This window comes from Scyliorhinus torazame, chromosome 1 (assembly GCF_047496885.1).
Source record: "Scyliorhinus torazame isolate Kashiwa2021f chromosome 1, sScyTor2.1, whole genome shotgun sequence".
Taxonomy (NCBI): domain Eukaryota; kingdom Metazoa; phylum Chordata; class Chondrichthyes; order Carcharhiniformes; family Scyliorhinidae; genus Scyliorhinus; species Scyliorhinus torazame.
In genome coordinates, this window is record NC_092707.1 from 49,233,351 (window position 1) to 49,251,320 (window position 17,970).

Genomic DNA, 17,970 nt, shown 5'->3' on the forward strand with positions numbered 1-17,970 from the left:
AGGGGCAAGTAATTGCAGCTTATGCAAAGCCTCCACCAAACACATCACTGATCAATCAAAAAATGCTGACAGATAAAAACTATTGTTACAACACCCTGGGCTAGTGTGCGGTCAATTCCAGCCCCACTTGACCCAGAGTCGCAACACAATTGAAAATAACTATTAATTCTTCGAAAATACCCAAGGTCTTTGGCTGTCCAATAACTCGTCACCAGTTTTGTAAATTTAAACACAATTTTTATTATTAACAATAACTATGATTAACTAGGCAGCAAATGCAACTGGTTAACTATTACCTAATTCCTAACCCCCGTTCTTTAACTCACCCCACCCTCTATACCGTTAGCACAGTGGTTGGCACGGTTGCTTCGCAGCGCCAGGGTCCCAGGTTCGATTCCTGGCTTGGGTCGGAGTCTGCACGTTCTCCCCGTGTCTGCGTGGGTTTCCTCCGGGTGCTCCGGTTTCCCCTCAAGTCCCAAAAGACATGCTGTTAGGTAATTTGGACATTCTGAATTCTCCCTCCGTGTGCCCGAACAGGCGCCGGAATGTGGCAACGAGGGACTTTCCACAGTGACTTCATTGCAATGTGAATGTAAGCCTACTTGTGGCAATAAAGATTATTCTTATATATTACACATATGTGCACACGCACAAGCACACACACGACAGACTAACACAAGAGGGGAAAGAGGGTGTAAAAAAGAATAATACAAAAAGTAAAAGAATAAAAGTCTCTGTTTCAGTTGGACGTTTTCCAGTTTGATTCTTTTAGGGTAGCTTTCAGTTGGATGAGGTCTTTGCTTTCAATCTGTTATTGTTTTCACTGTAGATTCATCAGGATCTCAAGACTTCTGCAGATTCAGAAACAGCAGGCAAGAAACATTTGTGCAGAGAGAGCAACTCACAGCTTCTTCTCTTAGCATCCAGGACCTTTCCTCCTCTTTCTGGGTCCTCTGAAAACATCCCACTTGGGATCACTCTCTATCACCAGGCAGAATAAGGTCTTTGGCCAATCCATTGGCCTCCAGCCAACCAATCAAACCTAATCCCTCCAATTTCTCGGTTGCCAGAAAGTCTGAGTTCTTCTGTTTAAAAGCTACATTTTCATAGCACAGTGTATTATTTTGCAACTTTGAGTTCCACACTTCTTGTGGTTGACTTAAAGATATATGTCCATTAAATATCCATGGATCAAAAATGATATCGACAAAGAAATGGGAAATAAGGGAATCAACAGAAGGGGCCCAGACATTATTATTACAGATTAGGAGGAGAACACATCAGAGGGACTGATGTTGTACAGTGATCTGTTTAAGCCACACCTTGAATGCCAAATTTAATTTCCAAGTACAAGGAAAGCAGCCTAGTTTAGGGAAGTACCACAGACAGTTGTGTCTCAAAATCTGGGGAAAAATACATTTTGACCTTGAAGGGTGACTGTGAGCAACCTGAGATAGATGTTTGTAAAATATGGCATAGAAAAATTAAATCTCAATAGTTTTTTCAGGTTAATGCAGAATGAGCAGACATGAAACCGACAAGTAAAAGACAATCTCTGTACATCTCGAGAAGCACTTGTAAAGAGTGATTAATGCCTGTAATGGTCTTACAGCAGGGTGTTGGAGGCAAAGCTCTGGAATTCTTAGATTTTTATGCAACGTTGAGCTTATTTGTGTTTAGTCTTTGAAAGAATTATCAACAATCGTTCAATGATAAAGTTCATGTATAGTCTACTTTAGATAATCTAGTGGGTAATTCAATTAAGTGGGGAAAATAAAACTAATCATTTGAACATAGCAATGTAAACAAGGGAGCAAAGTGAGATTTTGTTTAAAATTTGAGTTATCGGTTAATCTGAAATTTAAAAATAGTCAATCGTGGGATGTGGGTGCCATTGGCTAGGCCAGCATTTATTGCCCATTACTAATTGCCCTTGAAAAGGGAGTTTATGGCTGCTTTGAATTTAAAATTGTACATCGTACATGATTGCTCATGCTGTAGATGATTTTATTAAATTAGTATCAATGCTAAACACGCAAGTATATATAAATTAAGCTCTTTTGAATCTATATTGAAAATATAGAATATTTTGTTATGCAGAAGTTGTTAGAGGTCTTGGTCCCACAAACAGGTAGCCTCTTGTTCTTCTGTCCCCATCACTATTAGAAAATTTATGCACCATTGATAATTTTGCAAGTTAGTTCCCTCTGAGTTTGTGACCAACATCCTGAATTGTATATAAATACAACTTCAAAAAAAAGTTTAAATTAACCCCTGTCGTCAAATGACCCATAACTATGGATCATAATATAAACAGCACAATTTGTACTTTGATGCAGGTTTTTAATGACCTAGAACTATGCGATAGAGCTTGTGGATCAGTGTTGAGCACATTTTCTTAATGGCTAGTGTGAAAATTCCACTCTTGTAGTCCAAGCACCTTGTTTGGTGGTTTTTAAAATAATTGATTGCGTATGCTTGCTCTCCAAACATTTCACTGATGAACAATTGAGCAAACTTTCCAGCATCGAAGGGAACAGAAGAACAATTGCTGCCTTTTGTGGGACAGGGAATTCTGTAACAAGTTTTGAAAAATGAAATAATTATGCAACAAAAGCATTTTTAAGTGCATATGTTGATCTCCAGTGTTTAAGTAGTACTCAGCTAATTCTACAATGAACATTCTAGAAATGTATTCACGTGACTCAAGATGTGATGTAAGGATACAAATTCAATTTTAATGTCCATTTCTTTAATTTGCCAGAACGGCCCAATGATTTGTGAATTTCTCACTTGTTTCTTACTTTATCTTGTTCTCAATAGCGCCCTCTTTCCTGATGTTGTTAACTGCATGCAGACAGACAACTTGGAGCTGAAGAAGCTGGTGTACCTCTATCTAATGAACTATGCAAAGAGCCAGCCTGATATGGCAATTATGGCTGTCAACACTTTTGTTAAGGTATGTATTTTGATAAATTATTTCAGATTTTTTTGACTTTTTATTTTTATCTCAAATCAAACAGACACAAAATGATTATGATTGTACAATCCATTAATCATCAATATTATTGACAGAAATATAAAAGAAGCAAACTTTCAATTTGCATGTACAGATGTGTTATTAGGCAGGGATGGGGATGGGACAGGGGCGGGATACTTTCGCTCTCGTTGGATTAGTTCATGTGAACAGCATTCCCATTACTGGGATCCACCTTCAAAAGCATAATGCATGTATAATTCTTTCTATCTCAAATATCTCTTTGTCCTTCGATAACCAAGATTCATTGGCTGGGCATTCGGCTTTCAGCTAACTGATGGCTTTAATGGCAGCTATAAGCAAAATTTGCAAAAGGTAATATTTTCTCCCTCCCATTCCTGCTGGAATTGTCCCAATTGAGCAGTTAGCGTAGTCTGTGGGATGTCCATGTGGAATACCTCAGTCAATGTTCTGGATATCCTATCCCAGTATTCCTTTAACTTTAGGCGCGACCAGAAAGTGTGTAAGTAATGACCAATTGGTTCCCCACAGTCTCTGCAACAATTGCTTGTACGGGAGGAGCCAACTTTTACAGTAATATGTGGTGTTCTGAAGTACCTGAGTAATGAGCTTCCATTTGTATTCTCTCCACATATTTGAGCAAGTATCAAGATGGGCCTTAGAACATATTTCATTCCAGCCTTCCATCGGTATCTCCTGTTCTGGTCTGCAGCCCATTTACTTTTGGTGTATAAATAATTACTAGTCACCATGGATTGAGTAAAGTCTGATATGTATAGGATATAACTTTTCTCCCAGTGGGAAGTGAGAGAGCTCAGAGAACCTTTAAATCAACAAAACTAAGGCATCTAGCTATTCACCCCACTAAGTGGGTCGTTCTGTATAGTAACAAGGAATCTCCAGAGCAATCCTGCGGTGCTCAGGCCTTCAGCTGCATTGGTATTATGATAGCTGAGCGAAATCTCCCATCACGACGGGCACAGGGGTGGCACAGTGGTTAGCACTGGAACTGCGGCGCTGAGGACCCGTGTTCGAATCCCGGCCCTGGGTCACTGTCCGTGTGGAGTTTGCACATTCTCCCCGTGTCTGCGTGGGTTTCGCCCCCATAACTGATAGATGGCAGGTTAGATGGATTGGCCACGCTAAATTTCCCCTTTATTCGGAAAAAACATAATTGGGTACTCTAAATTTACTTTTAAAAATAGACGGGTACAGTCGCCTGCACTTTTCTCCAGTCCACTAAGGGTGGGTTGAGAGCTGAAGTAGGTCGAAGAAAGCTTTTGACCCACTGAATACTGTCCCCGCTGGCACCCCATAGTTTTCTGGCACCCCATATTCGTAGGTTGTTCCATCTCGTTACATTTTCTAGGTGTTCACATTTATCCTCCAACTGCCCATCCCTCCAGAGTAAATAAGAGAGCAAAATTGGCTAAGAACTTCTCCAATATTTCTGAATAAACCAAATTATTTTCTATTTTCCATTCCCTTCTCTCCCCTCTCCTTTCTAAAAATGTCTATATAACAGAATAGTGTCACTTGGTGTCCAGTTCAGCAAAACGCATGGTATTTACATACAAGAACTGGCTGTGCTTGTTACTATCCTCAACCATGCTAATCCTGTTCTCAAATTCCACTACCCGCCCACCCAAACCACTGACCGTTTGCCCTTGTTCTGAGCTTAAGTTGTTTACTATCCCGAGGGCGTCGTTAGCTTCCTTTCTGAATTTTTTCCACCCTGTTAGTATAGTGCTCAGTTCTGTCTTCTCCATGCTTGACTGCGGCACTCGGATGGCCTCATTACTGCCGTGCGGAGAGGGGCTACGACTTCCATAGGTGAGGTCCCAGAGGACCGGAGAATAGCTAATGTGGTTCCTTTGTTTAAGAAGGATAGCAAGGATAATCCAGGAAATTACAGGCCGGTGAGCCTGTCAGTGGTAAGGGAAATTATTGGAGACAATTCTTCGAGACAGGATTTACTCCCGTTTGGAAACAAATGGACGTATTAGCGAGAGGCTGCATCGTTTTGTGAAGGGGAGATCATGTCTCACTAACTTGGTAGAGTTTTTTGAGGAAGTAACAAAGATGATTGAAGGTAGGGCAGTGGATGTTGTCTACATGGACTTCAGTAAGACCTTTGACAAGGTCCCTCATGGCAGATTGGTACAGAAGGTGAAGTCACACGGGATCAAGGGCGAACTGGCAAGATGGATACAGACCAGGCTCGGTCACAGAAGACAGATGGTAGCAGTGGTAGGGTACTTTTCTGAATGGAGGGCTGTGACTAGTGGTGTTCCACAGGGATCAGTGCTGGGACCTTTGCTCTTTGTAGTATATGTAAATTATTTGGAGGAAAATGTAACTGGTCTGATTAGTAAGTTTACGGATGACTCAAAGGTTGGTGGAATTACGGATATCAATGAGGACTGTCAGAGGATACAGCAGGATATAGATCAGTTGGATACTTGGGCGGAGAGATGGCAGATGGAGTTTAATCCGGACAAATGTGAGGTAATGCTTTTGGAAGGTTTAATACAGGGGGGAAATATAGTAAATGGTAGAACCCTTAAGAGTATTGACAGGCAGAGGGATCTGGGTGTACAGGTCCACAGGTCACATGCTTGCCTTCATTGGCCGTGGCATTGAGTATAAAAATTGGCAAGTCATGCTGTAGCTGTGTACAACCTTATTTAGACCACGCTTGGAATATAGTGTTCAATTCTGGTCGCTACACTACCAGAAGGATGTGGAGGCTTTGGAGAGGTACAGAAGAGGTTTACCAGGATGTTGCCTGGTATGGAGGGCATTGGTTATGAGGCGAGGTTGGATAAACTCTTTTTGTTCTCACTAGAACGGCGGAGGTTGAGGGGTGACCTGATAGAAGTGTACAAAATTATGAGGGGCATGGACAGAGTGGATAGTCAGAAGCTTTTTCCCAGGGTGAAAGAGTCAGTTACTATGCGACATGGGTTTAAGGTACAAGGGGCAAAGTTTAGAGGAGATGTGCGAGGGAAGTTTTTTTTTTACAGATGGTAGTGGGTGTCTGGAACTCACTGCCAGAGGAGGTGGTGGAAGCAGGTACAATACTGACATTTAAGGGGCGCCTTAACAAATACATGAATAGGATGGAAATAGAGGGATACAGACCCCGGAAGTGTAGAAGGTTTTAGGTTAGAAGGGCAGCATGGTCAGCGCCGGTTTTGACGGCTGAAGGGCCTGTTCTTGTGCTTTACGTTTCTTCGTTCTCACTGCTTTATTTCTGTCATCCTGAAGCACTCTTGATTCAACTTTCTTCCGTCTCTTCACTTTGAATCATTCTATGACTATATCTACGTTTGGCGAGTATCTTGAGGTGATCTAATTAAAGGATGGTGGTGGATTTATGTTGAGGATGAACAGAGCAACACTAAACAGGCAGCTATTAGGTTGGTGACGCCATCCTAGTCCCGTTTCAGAATTTTCAACAGATCTTTGTACAAAGTTTCACTAAATCCGGACAACATAGAAGCAATTCATTAACCAACCGAATCACCCAATCTGCAGGTCTCTAAAAGCAGTAAATTTCATCAGCAATTTATCTGAGCACTTTATCTATTAAATTGTGCACAGTACATTTTCTAAAATCCTACCTTTGACAAACCAATATCCCAAATAATCTAAACTTGGTGCAGGGTGGGGTAGTGAATTGGGGGTGGGTTGCTTATGAATTAATTATCTTTCAGTTCCCCTCTTGGATCTGTGTTCAAAATCGACCCCAATCGTAAAGTGAAAGATTTTTCTTTATTGCCTATAAATGTCATCAATAAAGTATATTTGGGCAGTCCCTGCCCAGTTTCAAGTGAACATGCATCCAGACACAATTATCAACTTGATTCAAGTAGGTGAACAGAAGGTTTTAGAGTATTGTCCAATTCCATAACTTGAACGCATAATTCTTTAAAGTAGTACTGCATTGTTGAGTAAAACACTTAATTTGTTCTGGTGGCTGAGATAAGTGTTGAAGATTCCACAACACTATTTGAGAGCTAGGCGTTTTGTGCATCCTGTCAATGTTTCTCCTTTGGCCAACCCCATTTGAATAAAATTATGCCATTTATTAATGAGTGACAGTATCACCCAATCCACTGATGTCTGAAGCAGTAAGTTTTATCAGTAATGTATCCATTTATCACCCTATGCATTAAAATGCACAGCATGTTGAAAAAGATGAATCCAATAGTCGAAGAAAACTAAACTTCAACTGTTTTTCATTGAGATTAATAAGATCTGACTATGCAAAATGTGAGGAACATTTTCCTCAACGGCATACATTGCATTTCAAAAGTAAAACATCCTTTGTGAGGTTGTTAGGCATTGGAGAAATATAAAGTGCTACCCAAATTTCCTCTTTCACAAGGTTACTTAAAATTCAACACAAGTTGTCAGTCGCATTCAACCCAACTTGACTGATACGAAAATGATAAAGTGTACACTGCTGTGTTGGTCATGTTTGATACATAATCTAAATTATTGGGGTAAATGAGAGGGAGTTTTATTCCGTTCCTGAGCTCTGCTTGATGTTTCTTGGAATTTGGTTATTTTCAGCCTCATAAAGCTGTAACAGATCATATTGAATGTAGAACATGTGGTTCACTCATTCATTCATTTGAAATCCGTAAAATTGCCACAATGATCAAAGTACGTTTTTAAATTTATTGTAGCTTACCGTTTCCAGCTTTTTTTTTTACTGTTGTAAGAATTGTGGTACACTATTGTGGGACCCAATATGATTGACTAGAATTGATTATCCTAATGTTTATCAAGAAAAATAAATGTCTTTATATTTTGTAATGCTGGGTAATTTGCTGATAATTAAATTAGATGCCAGATAATGTTTTTAGATCTGTAGTCACTGCCATCACATTAGTTCTGTATAATGCGATTGAGTCCCTGCAATCTTTTTTCCCCCAAATATTTCTATAGGTACCTGGAGATATCTTTTTAAAGTGGAAACTAGGAATCTTTTTCAAGTGGAAACTGTGATTATACGTTTATCGCACAGAATTTGACATTTATTTGAATGAAGTTGCTTTGCATTTAGTCAAATTGCCTGTGGCAATAAGCTATTAAATGGAAAAGACAGACTAAGACTTCAATATTCTTGCAGTTAATGTACTAGTCGTATTGGGGAATATAGCCCTTTTGATGAGGAATTGCTAGCTACCGCATTTCCTTCTGACCTTTTTTCCTCAAAAACAGTGTGTTATGTTGGTTGTCCAGTGCGGGATACCTTCCACTAACTTACAAAAGGTTATTTGTGAATAAGGCGTGAATTAAGTATGTATGTTTTCAGATGGGGGTGTTGGATTGCAGCTACAAGTAGGGATTCTAGTTCCTTTACTTTCTGTTTACTCTAGTTAGATTAATTCAGCCAGTACAAGGGAATCTGAAACTTTGTGCTTTTGTAGTTAAAGACCAGCTATGCAAGCTGCAAGCCATCAACGGAGTTAAACAAATATATTCATTTTTCAAACTTCCAATATGCAATCTAAGTACTTTCATTCTCCTCTTAATCTCAGTATCATATGCTGAATGCCATACGTTCTGCATAACTGCATGCAAATATAGATACTGTTTTGATGCAATGTCTCTTTTTTAAAGCTATGATTAAGTTTGTTGGTTGGTTTAATTTCAGGACTGTGAAGATCCCAATCCACTCATTAGAGCGCTGGCAGTAAGAACCATGGGTTGTATCCGTGTAGATAAAATCACAGAGTACCTGTGTGAGCCTCTGCGAAAATGTCTAAAGGATGAAGATCCCTATGTACGAAAGACTGCTGCTGTCTGTGTAGCTAAACTGCATGATATTAATGCACAGCTGGTCGAAGATCAGGGATTTCTGGACACTCTGAAGGACTTGATATCTGACTCCAATCCAATGGTAAACAAATTATTAAACTTTCTCTCATCATATCTGTAGACATTAATATAAAACCTCTTGCTGACTGGTAAAGATAGGAATGGTATTGTGAATTCATGAGATCAGTAGCTGAACTTTACTCTCATCTTAGTATGTAGCTTTTTCCATTCCTTTCGAAATGAAAAAGTGCTGTTCTAGTGAAGTGCAGGATGTAAAGTCAAAGTGCAAAGAGCACACAGCAGGTCAGACAGCATTTGTAAAAAAAAAAAAAGAAGAATGTTAATTTTTTTTTGGCATAATGACCCATTTGGTTTTAATGAAAGGTTGCACCTGAAGTGTTAACATTTTGTTACAGATGCTGCAGACTTCTTGACTTTCCAGCATTTTTTCTTCCGAGATTTCCAGCATTGTATTATTTTATTTTTTTATAGGCTTTTAGCTGCTTAACTTCATGTTCATTCTGCTGACGCAGTCATCTAATTTAACAGACTTTCTTGCTTTGTGCCTCCTCTTCAGCTTAAACATTTGGATAGTTGCTGAGCTTTTAATAAATTATAGCTTACTTTTTCCACCAAATAAATTTTTCCAGTGGTCTGACTATGTCCATGAGGATGTCAAGTGTTGAATCCAGAAGAGCTTTCAATTTATTGATTCAGCAGTTTCTCCTCTTGTGCCTTTTCAATGTTATTAGTTAACGGGCACTTAAGTTACTTTATTTACTTATTTTGTAAACTCCACTAGCTGATCTAGTGGAGAAGGCACAATGCAGCACAGATCTGATCTATGTAATAGTATTAATGTCACAAGTAGGCTTACATCAGCACTGCAATGAAATACTGTGAAAATCCCCTAGTCACCACACTACAGCACCTGTTCGGGTACACTGAGGGAGAATTCAAAATGTCCAATTCACCTAACAGCACGTCTTTCGGACTTGTTGGAGAAAATCAGAGCACCTGGAGGAAACCCACGCAGACACTGGGAGAACGTGCAGACTCCGCACAGCTGGAATCAACCTGGGTCCCTGGCGCTGTGATGCAACAGTGCTAACCACTGTGCTATCGTGCTGCACATATATGCAAATTGGAGGATGTTGTGGGAGAGAGTGCAGCTATTTGGCTATAGTATACTTCAGTCTCTCATTCATGTGTAGTCAGATGGAGATTCTTGGAGTTTTGAAATAAGGCCTTTATTACTAGCTATAGCCACAGCCCGAGGCTCCCTATAATTAATAATAATAATCTTTATTATTGTCACAAATAGACCTACATTAACACTGCAATGAAGTTACTGTGAAAATCCCCCAGTCGCTACACTCCAGCACCTGTTCGGGTACACTGAGGGAGAATTCAGGGTGTGCGATTCTCCCAAAGGGAGACAAAGTCCCGACGCCGGAGTGAAAACTGGAGTGTTTCACTCCGGTGTCGGAGCCCGCTCCCAGCCCCCTATTCTCCCGCCCCGGGGGGGGCTAGGAGCGGGGTTGCGTATTTTACACGTGCTGGGCCTTGGCGCCGCGGAAAAAGCGTGGCCACGTAAATGACGCGGCCGGCGTTGCGTAAATAAAGTCACCCGCGCATGCGCGGGTTGGCCGGCCCCTCCACGAGGCAGCCCCGCAAGAAGATGGTGGATGGATCTTGCGGGGCGGTGGAGGAAAGGAGGTCCTCCTTTAGAGAGGTCGGCCCGCCGATCGGTGGGCCCCGATCGTGGGCCAGACCCCATCGGAGGGCCCCCCCCCCCCCCCCTGGTGAAGGAACCCACCCCTCCCACAGGCTCTCTCCCCCACCCCCCAGCGTTCCAGCACAATTCCCGCCGGCAGCGACCAGATGTGGACGGCGCCGGTGGGAACCTGTCGTGTCGGAGCGGCCGCTCGGCCCATCCGGGCTGTAGAATAGCGGGGGTACCGGAGAACCGCCGTTGTGAGTGTCTCGGGCGATTTTCCGGCTGGCGCTGCGCAGAACTTGACGTGCCATTCTTGCCGGTTGGGAGAATGGCGGGACGGCGTCGCGCGATATAATGGCGCGGCCGGCGTTTCTTCCAACCGCCGCGGCCTCGGAGAATCGCGCCCAGGATGTCTAATTCACCTAACCAGCACGTCTTTCGGGACTAATATAGCCATAGTCCTTGAATGTAAACAGTCTGAGCTGAAGCATTTGGTTTCTCATCACTGTTTTTCTCTCTTTGAGAATTTAGCAGCTAGCAGTTTGGGTGATTTTTAGCTTGGATGACTTTTAACCCTTTCAAAGGTGATTCTTTTGTTTAGTGCAGCACTAAAGAAATTGGACAGAAGCTTATTTCTCGCCATGATAATGAGGGGAATTTTTTTATCTTATAATCAATTTAACGTTTCTAAATTATTGGTTGGTAGTGCACTATAAATCAAAAGCTTTGAGTTCATGACTTGCAACGTGAGCACACAATTTATGGTAACAACTTCAATGCAGTGCCGAGGGAAGATTGCATACTCAAAAATACTTGGATGATGCATTACATTGAACATAAAACATTCCAGCGCAGTACAGGCCCTTCGGCCCTCGATGTTGCGCCGACCTGTGGAACCACTCTAAAGCCCATCTACACTATTCCCTTATCGTCCAAAAGTCTATCCAATGACCATTTGAATGCCCTTGGTGTTGGCGAGTCCACTACTGTTGCAGGCAGGGCATTCCATGCCCTTACTACTCTCTGAGTAAAGAACCTACCTCTGACATCTGTCTTATATCTACCTCTCCTCAATTGGAAATGGAAATGGAAATCGCTTATTGTCACGAGTAGGCTTGAAATTAAGTTACTGTGAAAAGCCCCTAGTCGCCACATTCCGGCGCCTGTTCGGGGAGGCTGGTACGGGAATTGAACCCGCGCTGCTGGCCTTGTTCTGCTTTACAAGCCAGCTGTTCAGCCCACTGTGCTAAACCAGCCCCAAAATGAAAATCGCTTATTGTCACAAGTAGGCTTCAATGAAGTTACTGTGAAAAGCCCCTAGTCACCACATTCCGGCGCCTGTTCGGGGATGTTGATACGGGAATCTAACCGTGCTGCTGGCCTGCCTTGCTGGTCTGCTTCCAAAGCCAGCGATTTAGCCCAGTGTGCTAAACCAGCCCCTGATTTAAAGCTATGTCCCCTCGTGCTAGGCATCGCCATCCAAGGAAGAAGGCTCTCACTGTCCACCCTATCCAATCCTCTGATCATCTTGTATGCCTCAATTAAGTCACCTCTTAACCTTCTTCTCTCTAATGAAAACAGCCTCAAGTCCCTCAGCCTTTCCTCATAAGATCTTCCCTCCATACCAGGCAACATTCTGGTAAATCTCCTCTGCACCCTTTCCAATGCTTCCACATCCTTCCTATAATGCGGCGACCAGAATTGCCCGCAATACTCCAAATGCGGCCGCACCAGAGTTTTGTACAGCTGCAACATGACCTCATGGCTCTGAAGCTCAATCCCTCTACCAATAAAAGCTAACACACCATACGCCTTCTTAACAACCCTCTCAACCTGGGTGGCAACTTTCAGGGATCTATGTACATGGACACCGAGATCTCTCTGCTCATCCACACTGCCAAGAATCTTATCATTAGCCCAGTACTCTGTCTTCCTATTATTCCTTCCAAAATGAATTACCTCACACTTTTCTGCATTATACTCCATTTGCCACCACACAGCCCAGCACTGCAGCTTATCTATGTCTCTATGTAACTTGTAACATCCTTCTGCACTGTCCACAACTCCACCGACTTTAGTGTCATCTGCAAATTTACTCACCCATCCTTCTACGCCCTCCTCCAGGTCATTTATAAAAATGACAAATAGCAGTGGCCCCAAAACAGATCCTTCTAATACACCACTAGTAACTGGACTCCAGTCTGAACATTTCCCATCAACCACCACCCTTCGTCTTCTTCCAGCTAGCCAATTTCTGATCCAAACTGCTAAGTCACCCTGAATCACATGCCTCCGTATTTTCTGCAGTAGTCTACCGTGGGGAACCTTATCAAACACTACTAAAATCCATATACACCACATCAACTGCTTTACCCTCATCCACCTGTTTGGTCACCTTCTCAAAGAACTCAATAAGGTTTGTGAGGCACGACCTACCATTCACAAAACCTTGTTGACTACCTCTAATCAAATTATTCCTTTCCAGATGATTATACATCCTATCTCTTATAAACCTTTCCAAGATTTTGCCCACAACAGAAGTAAGGCTCACTGATCTATAGTTACCGGGGTTGTCTCTACTCCCCTTCTTGAACAAGGGGACAACATTTGCTATCCTCCAGTCTTCTGGCACTATTCCTGTAGACAAAGATGACTTAAAGATCAAAGCCAAAGGCTCAGCAATCTCCTCCCCAGCTTCCCAGAGAATCCGAGGATAAATCCCATCCGGCCCAGGGGACTTATCTATTTTCACACTTTCCAGAATTGCTAACACCTCCTCCTTATGAACCTCCAGCCCTTCTAGTCTAGTAGCCTGAATCTCAGTATTCTCCTCGACAACATGATCTTTTTCCTGTGTGAATACTGGTGAAAAATATTCATTTAGCACCTCTCCTATCTCCTCGGACTCCAAGCACAACTTCCCACTACTGTCCTTGACTTGCCTTACTCTTACCCTAGTCATTCTTTTATTCCTGACATATCTATAGAAAGCTTTGGGGTTATCCTTGATCCTACCTGCCAAAGACTTCTCATGTCCACTCCTGGCTCTTCTTAGCTCTCTCTTTAGGTCCTTCCTAGCTAACTTGTAACTCTCGAGCGCCCTAACTGAACCTTCATGTCTCATCTTTACATAAGCCTCCTCCTTCCTCTTGACAAGTGTTTCGACTGCTTTAGTAAACCACGGTTTCCTTGCTCAATCACTTCCTCCCTGCCTGACAGGTACATGCTTATCAAGGACACGCAGTAGCTGTTCCTTGAACAAGCTCCACATTTCCATTGTGCCCATCCCCTGCAGTTTTCCTCTCCATCCGATGCATCCTAAGTCTTGCCTCATCGCATCATAATTGCCTTTCCCCCAGATATAACCCTTGCCCTGTGGTATATACCTATCCCTTTCCATCACTAAAGTAAACTTAATCGAATTATGGTCACTATCACCAAAGTGCTCACCTACCTCCAAATCTAACACCTGTCCCGGTTCATTACCCAGTACCAAATCCAATATGACCTCGCCTCTCGTTGGCCTATCTACATACTGTGTCAGGAAACCATCCTGCACACATTGGACAAAAACGGACCCATCTAAAGTACTCGAACTATAGCGTTTCCAGTCAATATTTGGAAAGTTAAAGTCCCCCATAACAACTACCCTGTTGCTTTCGCTCCTATCCAGAATCATCTTTGCAATCCTTTCCTCTATATCTCTGGAACTTTTCGGAGGCCTATAGAAAACCCCTAACAGGGCAACCTCTCCTTTCCTGATTCTAACCTCAGCCCATACTACCTCAGTAGACGAGTCCTTATCAAACGTCCTTTCTGCCACCGTAATACTGTCCTTGACTAACAATGCCACCCCTCCCCCTCTTTTACCACCTTCCCTGCGCTTACAGAAATATCTAAACCCCGGCACCTGCAGCAACCATTCCTGTCCCTGCTCTATCCATGTCTCTGAAATGGCCACAGCATCGAGGTTCCAGGTACCAACCCATGCCGCAAGTTCACCCACCTTATTCCGGATGCTCCTGGCATTGAAGAAGACACACTTTAAACCACCTTCCTGCCTGCCGGTACACTACTGCAACTTTGAAACCTTACTCATGACCTCACTACTCTCAGCCTCCTGTATACTGGAGCTACAGTTCAGGTTCACAAGCCTTTGCTGAACTAGTTTAAACCTTCCCGAAGAGCATTAGCAAATTTCCCCCCCAGGTTATTGGTACCCCTCTGGTCCAGGTGTAGACCATCCTGTTTGTAGAGGTCCCACCGACCCCAGAATGAGCCCCAATTATCCAGAAATCTGAACCCCTCCCTCCTGCACCATCCCTGTAGCCTTTTGTCAGCTTGTTCGGGGGATGTATTGCAGCATTCAAAAAACAGGTTGTTCCCAGTGTTCAGATTGACATTCAAGTCAATGCATTACCATCAAAAGCAACATAACTAACCAATCATTGACTTATTTTCCTGCCTGTGGTATTCCGGTTGCGTTTTGCCACTTAACCAAACTATATTCAAAAGACATTAATCACCTTTGATACAATCGGGATGGCCTGAGGTGATGCTGAAGCTCTGTATAAATGAAAGTTTGTTCATTGCCTTGTGGGGATCTAAAAGGGCAAAATGTCTACCTGATATCCTGATCAGGTTAGACAGGAGAGGAATTAGTAATCGTAAAGTGCTTTTTTATTAGTTAACATTTACTTTTTATCAGACTGTGTTTTACAAAAAAATAATTATTGATTTAAGACTTTTGAGTGTGAAGCCAATATAAACTACTCCGCATATTCAATTCCCAAGGTAAGTGACTTCGAATGTGCTTAATTAATGACTGACCACCTTTTCCACCACTTGTATTTGATCTCTGTACTAGTAGTACTTGAGGTTAGGTATCGGGTAGCTAACGTGCTCAGTAGGTGGCAGAGCGAAAATTAATAGAAAAAATCATTGGGACTAGCTGTATTTGCATTTTTCCGTGCAAAAATATTTAACTTTTGTTATGAACCCTGCTGTGTTCAATGCGAGGGCATCCCAAATTCCAGAAGAGAAACTTGGATCACCAATTGTTAACTATTCTTTACTTTCCATTTCATTCCAACTTCCTAACACTTTGCAGTTCAATTCTCCTAAACTGTAATCATAATGTTAAGCAAACTAAAATATCTTTCAAATTTAGTCAAACCTGCCGTGAATGTATTGCTAATAGAATGGTAATTAACCACATTAATCAGAAAATAATAACATGGCATACTCGTAGATCTATTTCTTATAAGGCCCCTTGAGGGCCTTCTATGAAAGTATGACTGACCGTTGACCAATTCCACTATTCTGCAGGATTCTCATTTCTCTTAATACCCTCATGGTCCAAAAGTCTATCTATCTCGGCTTTGACTATACTCAAAGAATGAGCATCTACAGCCTTCAGGTGCAGTGAGTTTCGAAAGCCCATCCTGAATCTATGACCCCAATCCAGGCTCTTCAACTGAGCATCTAGCCCCTCAGTGCCTACCCTGTCAAGCGCTCTCAGCCTTGTATGTTGCATGTTTCTCAGTAGAACAGCACTATTGCTTCACAGCTCCAGGGTCCCAGGTTCGATTCTGGCTTGGGTCACTCTCTGTGTGGCGTCTGCATGTTCTCCCCGTGTCTGCCTGGGTTTCCTCCAGCTGCTCTGGTTTCCTCCCACAAGTCCTGAAAGACGTGCTATTAGGTCATTTGGACATTCTGAATTTACCGGAATGTGGCGACTAGGGGCTTTTCACAGTAACTTCATTGCAGTGTTAATGTAAGCCTACTTGTGAGAATAAAGATTATTATTATTGTACAAGCACTTTCAGAAGAGGACAGGTAAAAAGCCAACAAGCACAGTAAGAACACTACTTCCACAGAGGGCTGGTTACATCTCAATCTTCATCTTTTTACTGAATTACCAGTTTCAGGTGGGTTGCTTTGGGAAGGTTCAAACAAACATTCGTACTCTCTGTCTTCCTCTCTGTATTGTGTTGTTTTTTTAAATTTGCCTCCAAGAAGGAGTCAGACACACCTCTAAGCAACTGGTTTCAGAGCTACCCCATCACTCATCAATAAAAGTGCAAATGGTGGGGTTGAAGGGTGAGTGCTGGATGGGGCGGCAATGTTTTTTAAAAATTTGATTGACTGTCTCAAATTATTTTCCCAATTTTCCGTTCTTGCCAATAACAGCACATACTGAAACATGGAAGCTGGCAGTTCGCCAGTACATAAACTGATACACATTTAGCTGGCAGCTCATTTTTCTTGAGAGTCGGTAATTCTAAATGACCTCCGAAGCTGAAGTTTTGGTCTCATTAAAATGAAACTTACTTGGAATGGTAGGTCTGCAATGGATTTGAGTGCTAAGTAGACTCCCCGAGCTAACTTTCTTTTTTAATAGTGTAATTTAAAAAAGAAAAAAATGGTCATGACTGTCATTTATTTGTTCAACCTATTCAGTTAACTTCATTAAAATTATCTTGCAATTTTGATCTTCTGTCTCAAAAACTTATTATATTTATTAATATGAAGAACTGTTACAAAAGGGAACAATAACTGCACAATATAAATCTTTCTTTCATGAACTTGTGTTTCTATTGATGCATGTTGGTTACCAAGGCAACATACTCCAGACTCAGTCTCCTTGGCAGTCTCCTTAGCATTTTCCCTCTGATGGGTAGTGCCTGCACTGCAGTGGAGGAGGCTACCTTTCTCCTCGTGCTCACCTAACCTAGCTCAAAGAAACTCTAGTAATACAATGAGGTGGAAGTGTTGTTCTTGCTTTCTGCCACAAGGTGCTACTATATGATGGAACAGACTAAAATAGTATTCAACCTGCTGCCTTGATACTCCGCAAGAACATAGAACAGTACAGCACAGAACAAGGTGGAAAATCAATGGCCAAATGCAATTGTGGTATATGTGTATATATATATATATATATATATATATATATATATACACACACACATATATAGAAGAGAAGGGCAGACCCAAACATATCAAAGAAAAGAAAATAGTAAATAATTTTTTAAAAATACAATAAAAAATAAAATACAATAACTGGTCGGGTATTGTGCACCAGCTCAACAGCAGCAACTCTGTACACCTGGCAAAATTACTTACAACCCATGTGGGCGACTGTTGGTGGAGGGGAGGGAGGGAGGGGTGGAGACTGGGGTGGTAAATATACATTTGGGTGCTGGAGAAACAATTACAGTGGGCAATACTCGAATGGGTTTGGTGTTGGTGTTGTCGCTTGCTTCACCTGGACGGATCTTGCTGCCGTCTCGCGCTCACCTCCGCTTCTGCCGTTCCTCCCGTCTTTCGTCTCTATTCTCCTCGTTCCCTGCTCCTGGAGATGCCATGTTCGTTATTGTATCCCGTGCCTTCCTTCCGGCTCTCATTTCCCTGC

General features: G+C 42.2%; 1 protein-coding gene across 2 annotated transcripts in view; it reads left to right on the forward strand.

Moving 5' to 3' along the window:
• ap1b1 (adaptor related protein complex 1 subunit beta 1) overlaps nucleotides 1–17,970 on the forward strand; it is a 124,662-nt gene that overhangs the window by 28,676 nt on the left and 78,016 nt on the right. For both annotated transcript variants that reach the window (XM_072490590.1, XM_072490664.1), the window contains exons 4-5: nucleotides 2,824–2,959; nucleotides 8,670–8,915. In XM_072490590.1, the coding sequence (XP_072346691.1) occupies nucleotides 2,824–2,959; nucleotides 8,670–8,915 (382 nt within the window). The remainder of the gene's footprint in view (nucleotides 1–2,823; nucleotides 2,960–8,669; nucleotides 8,916–17,970) is intronic.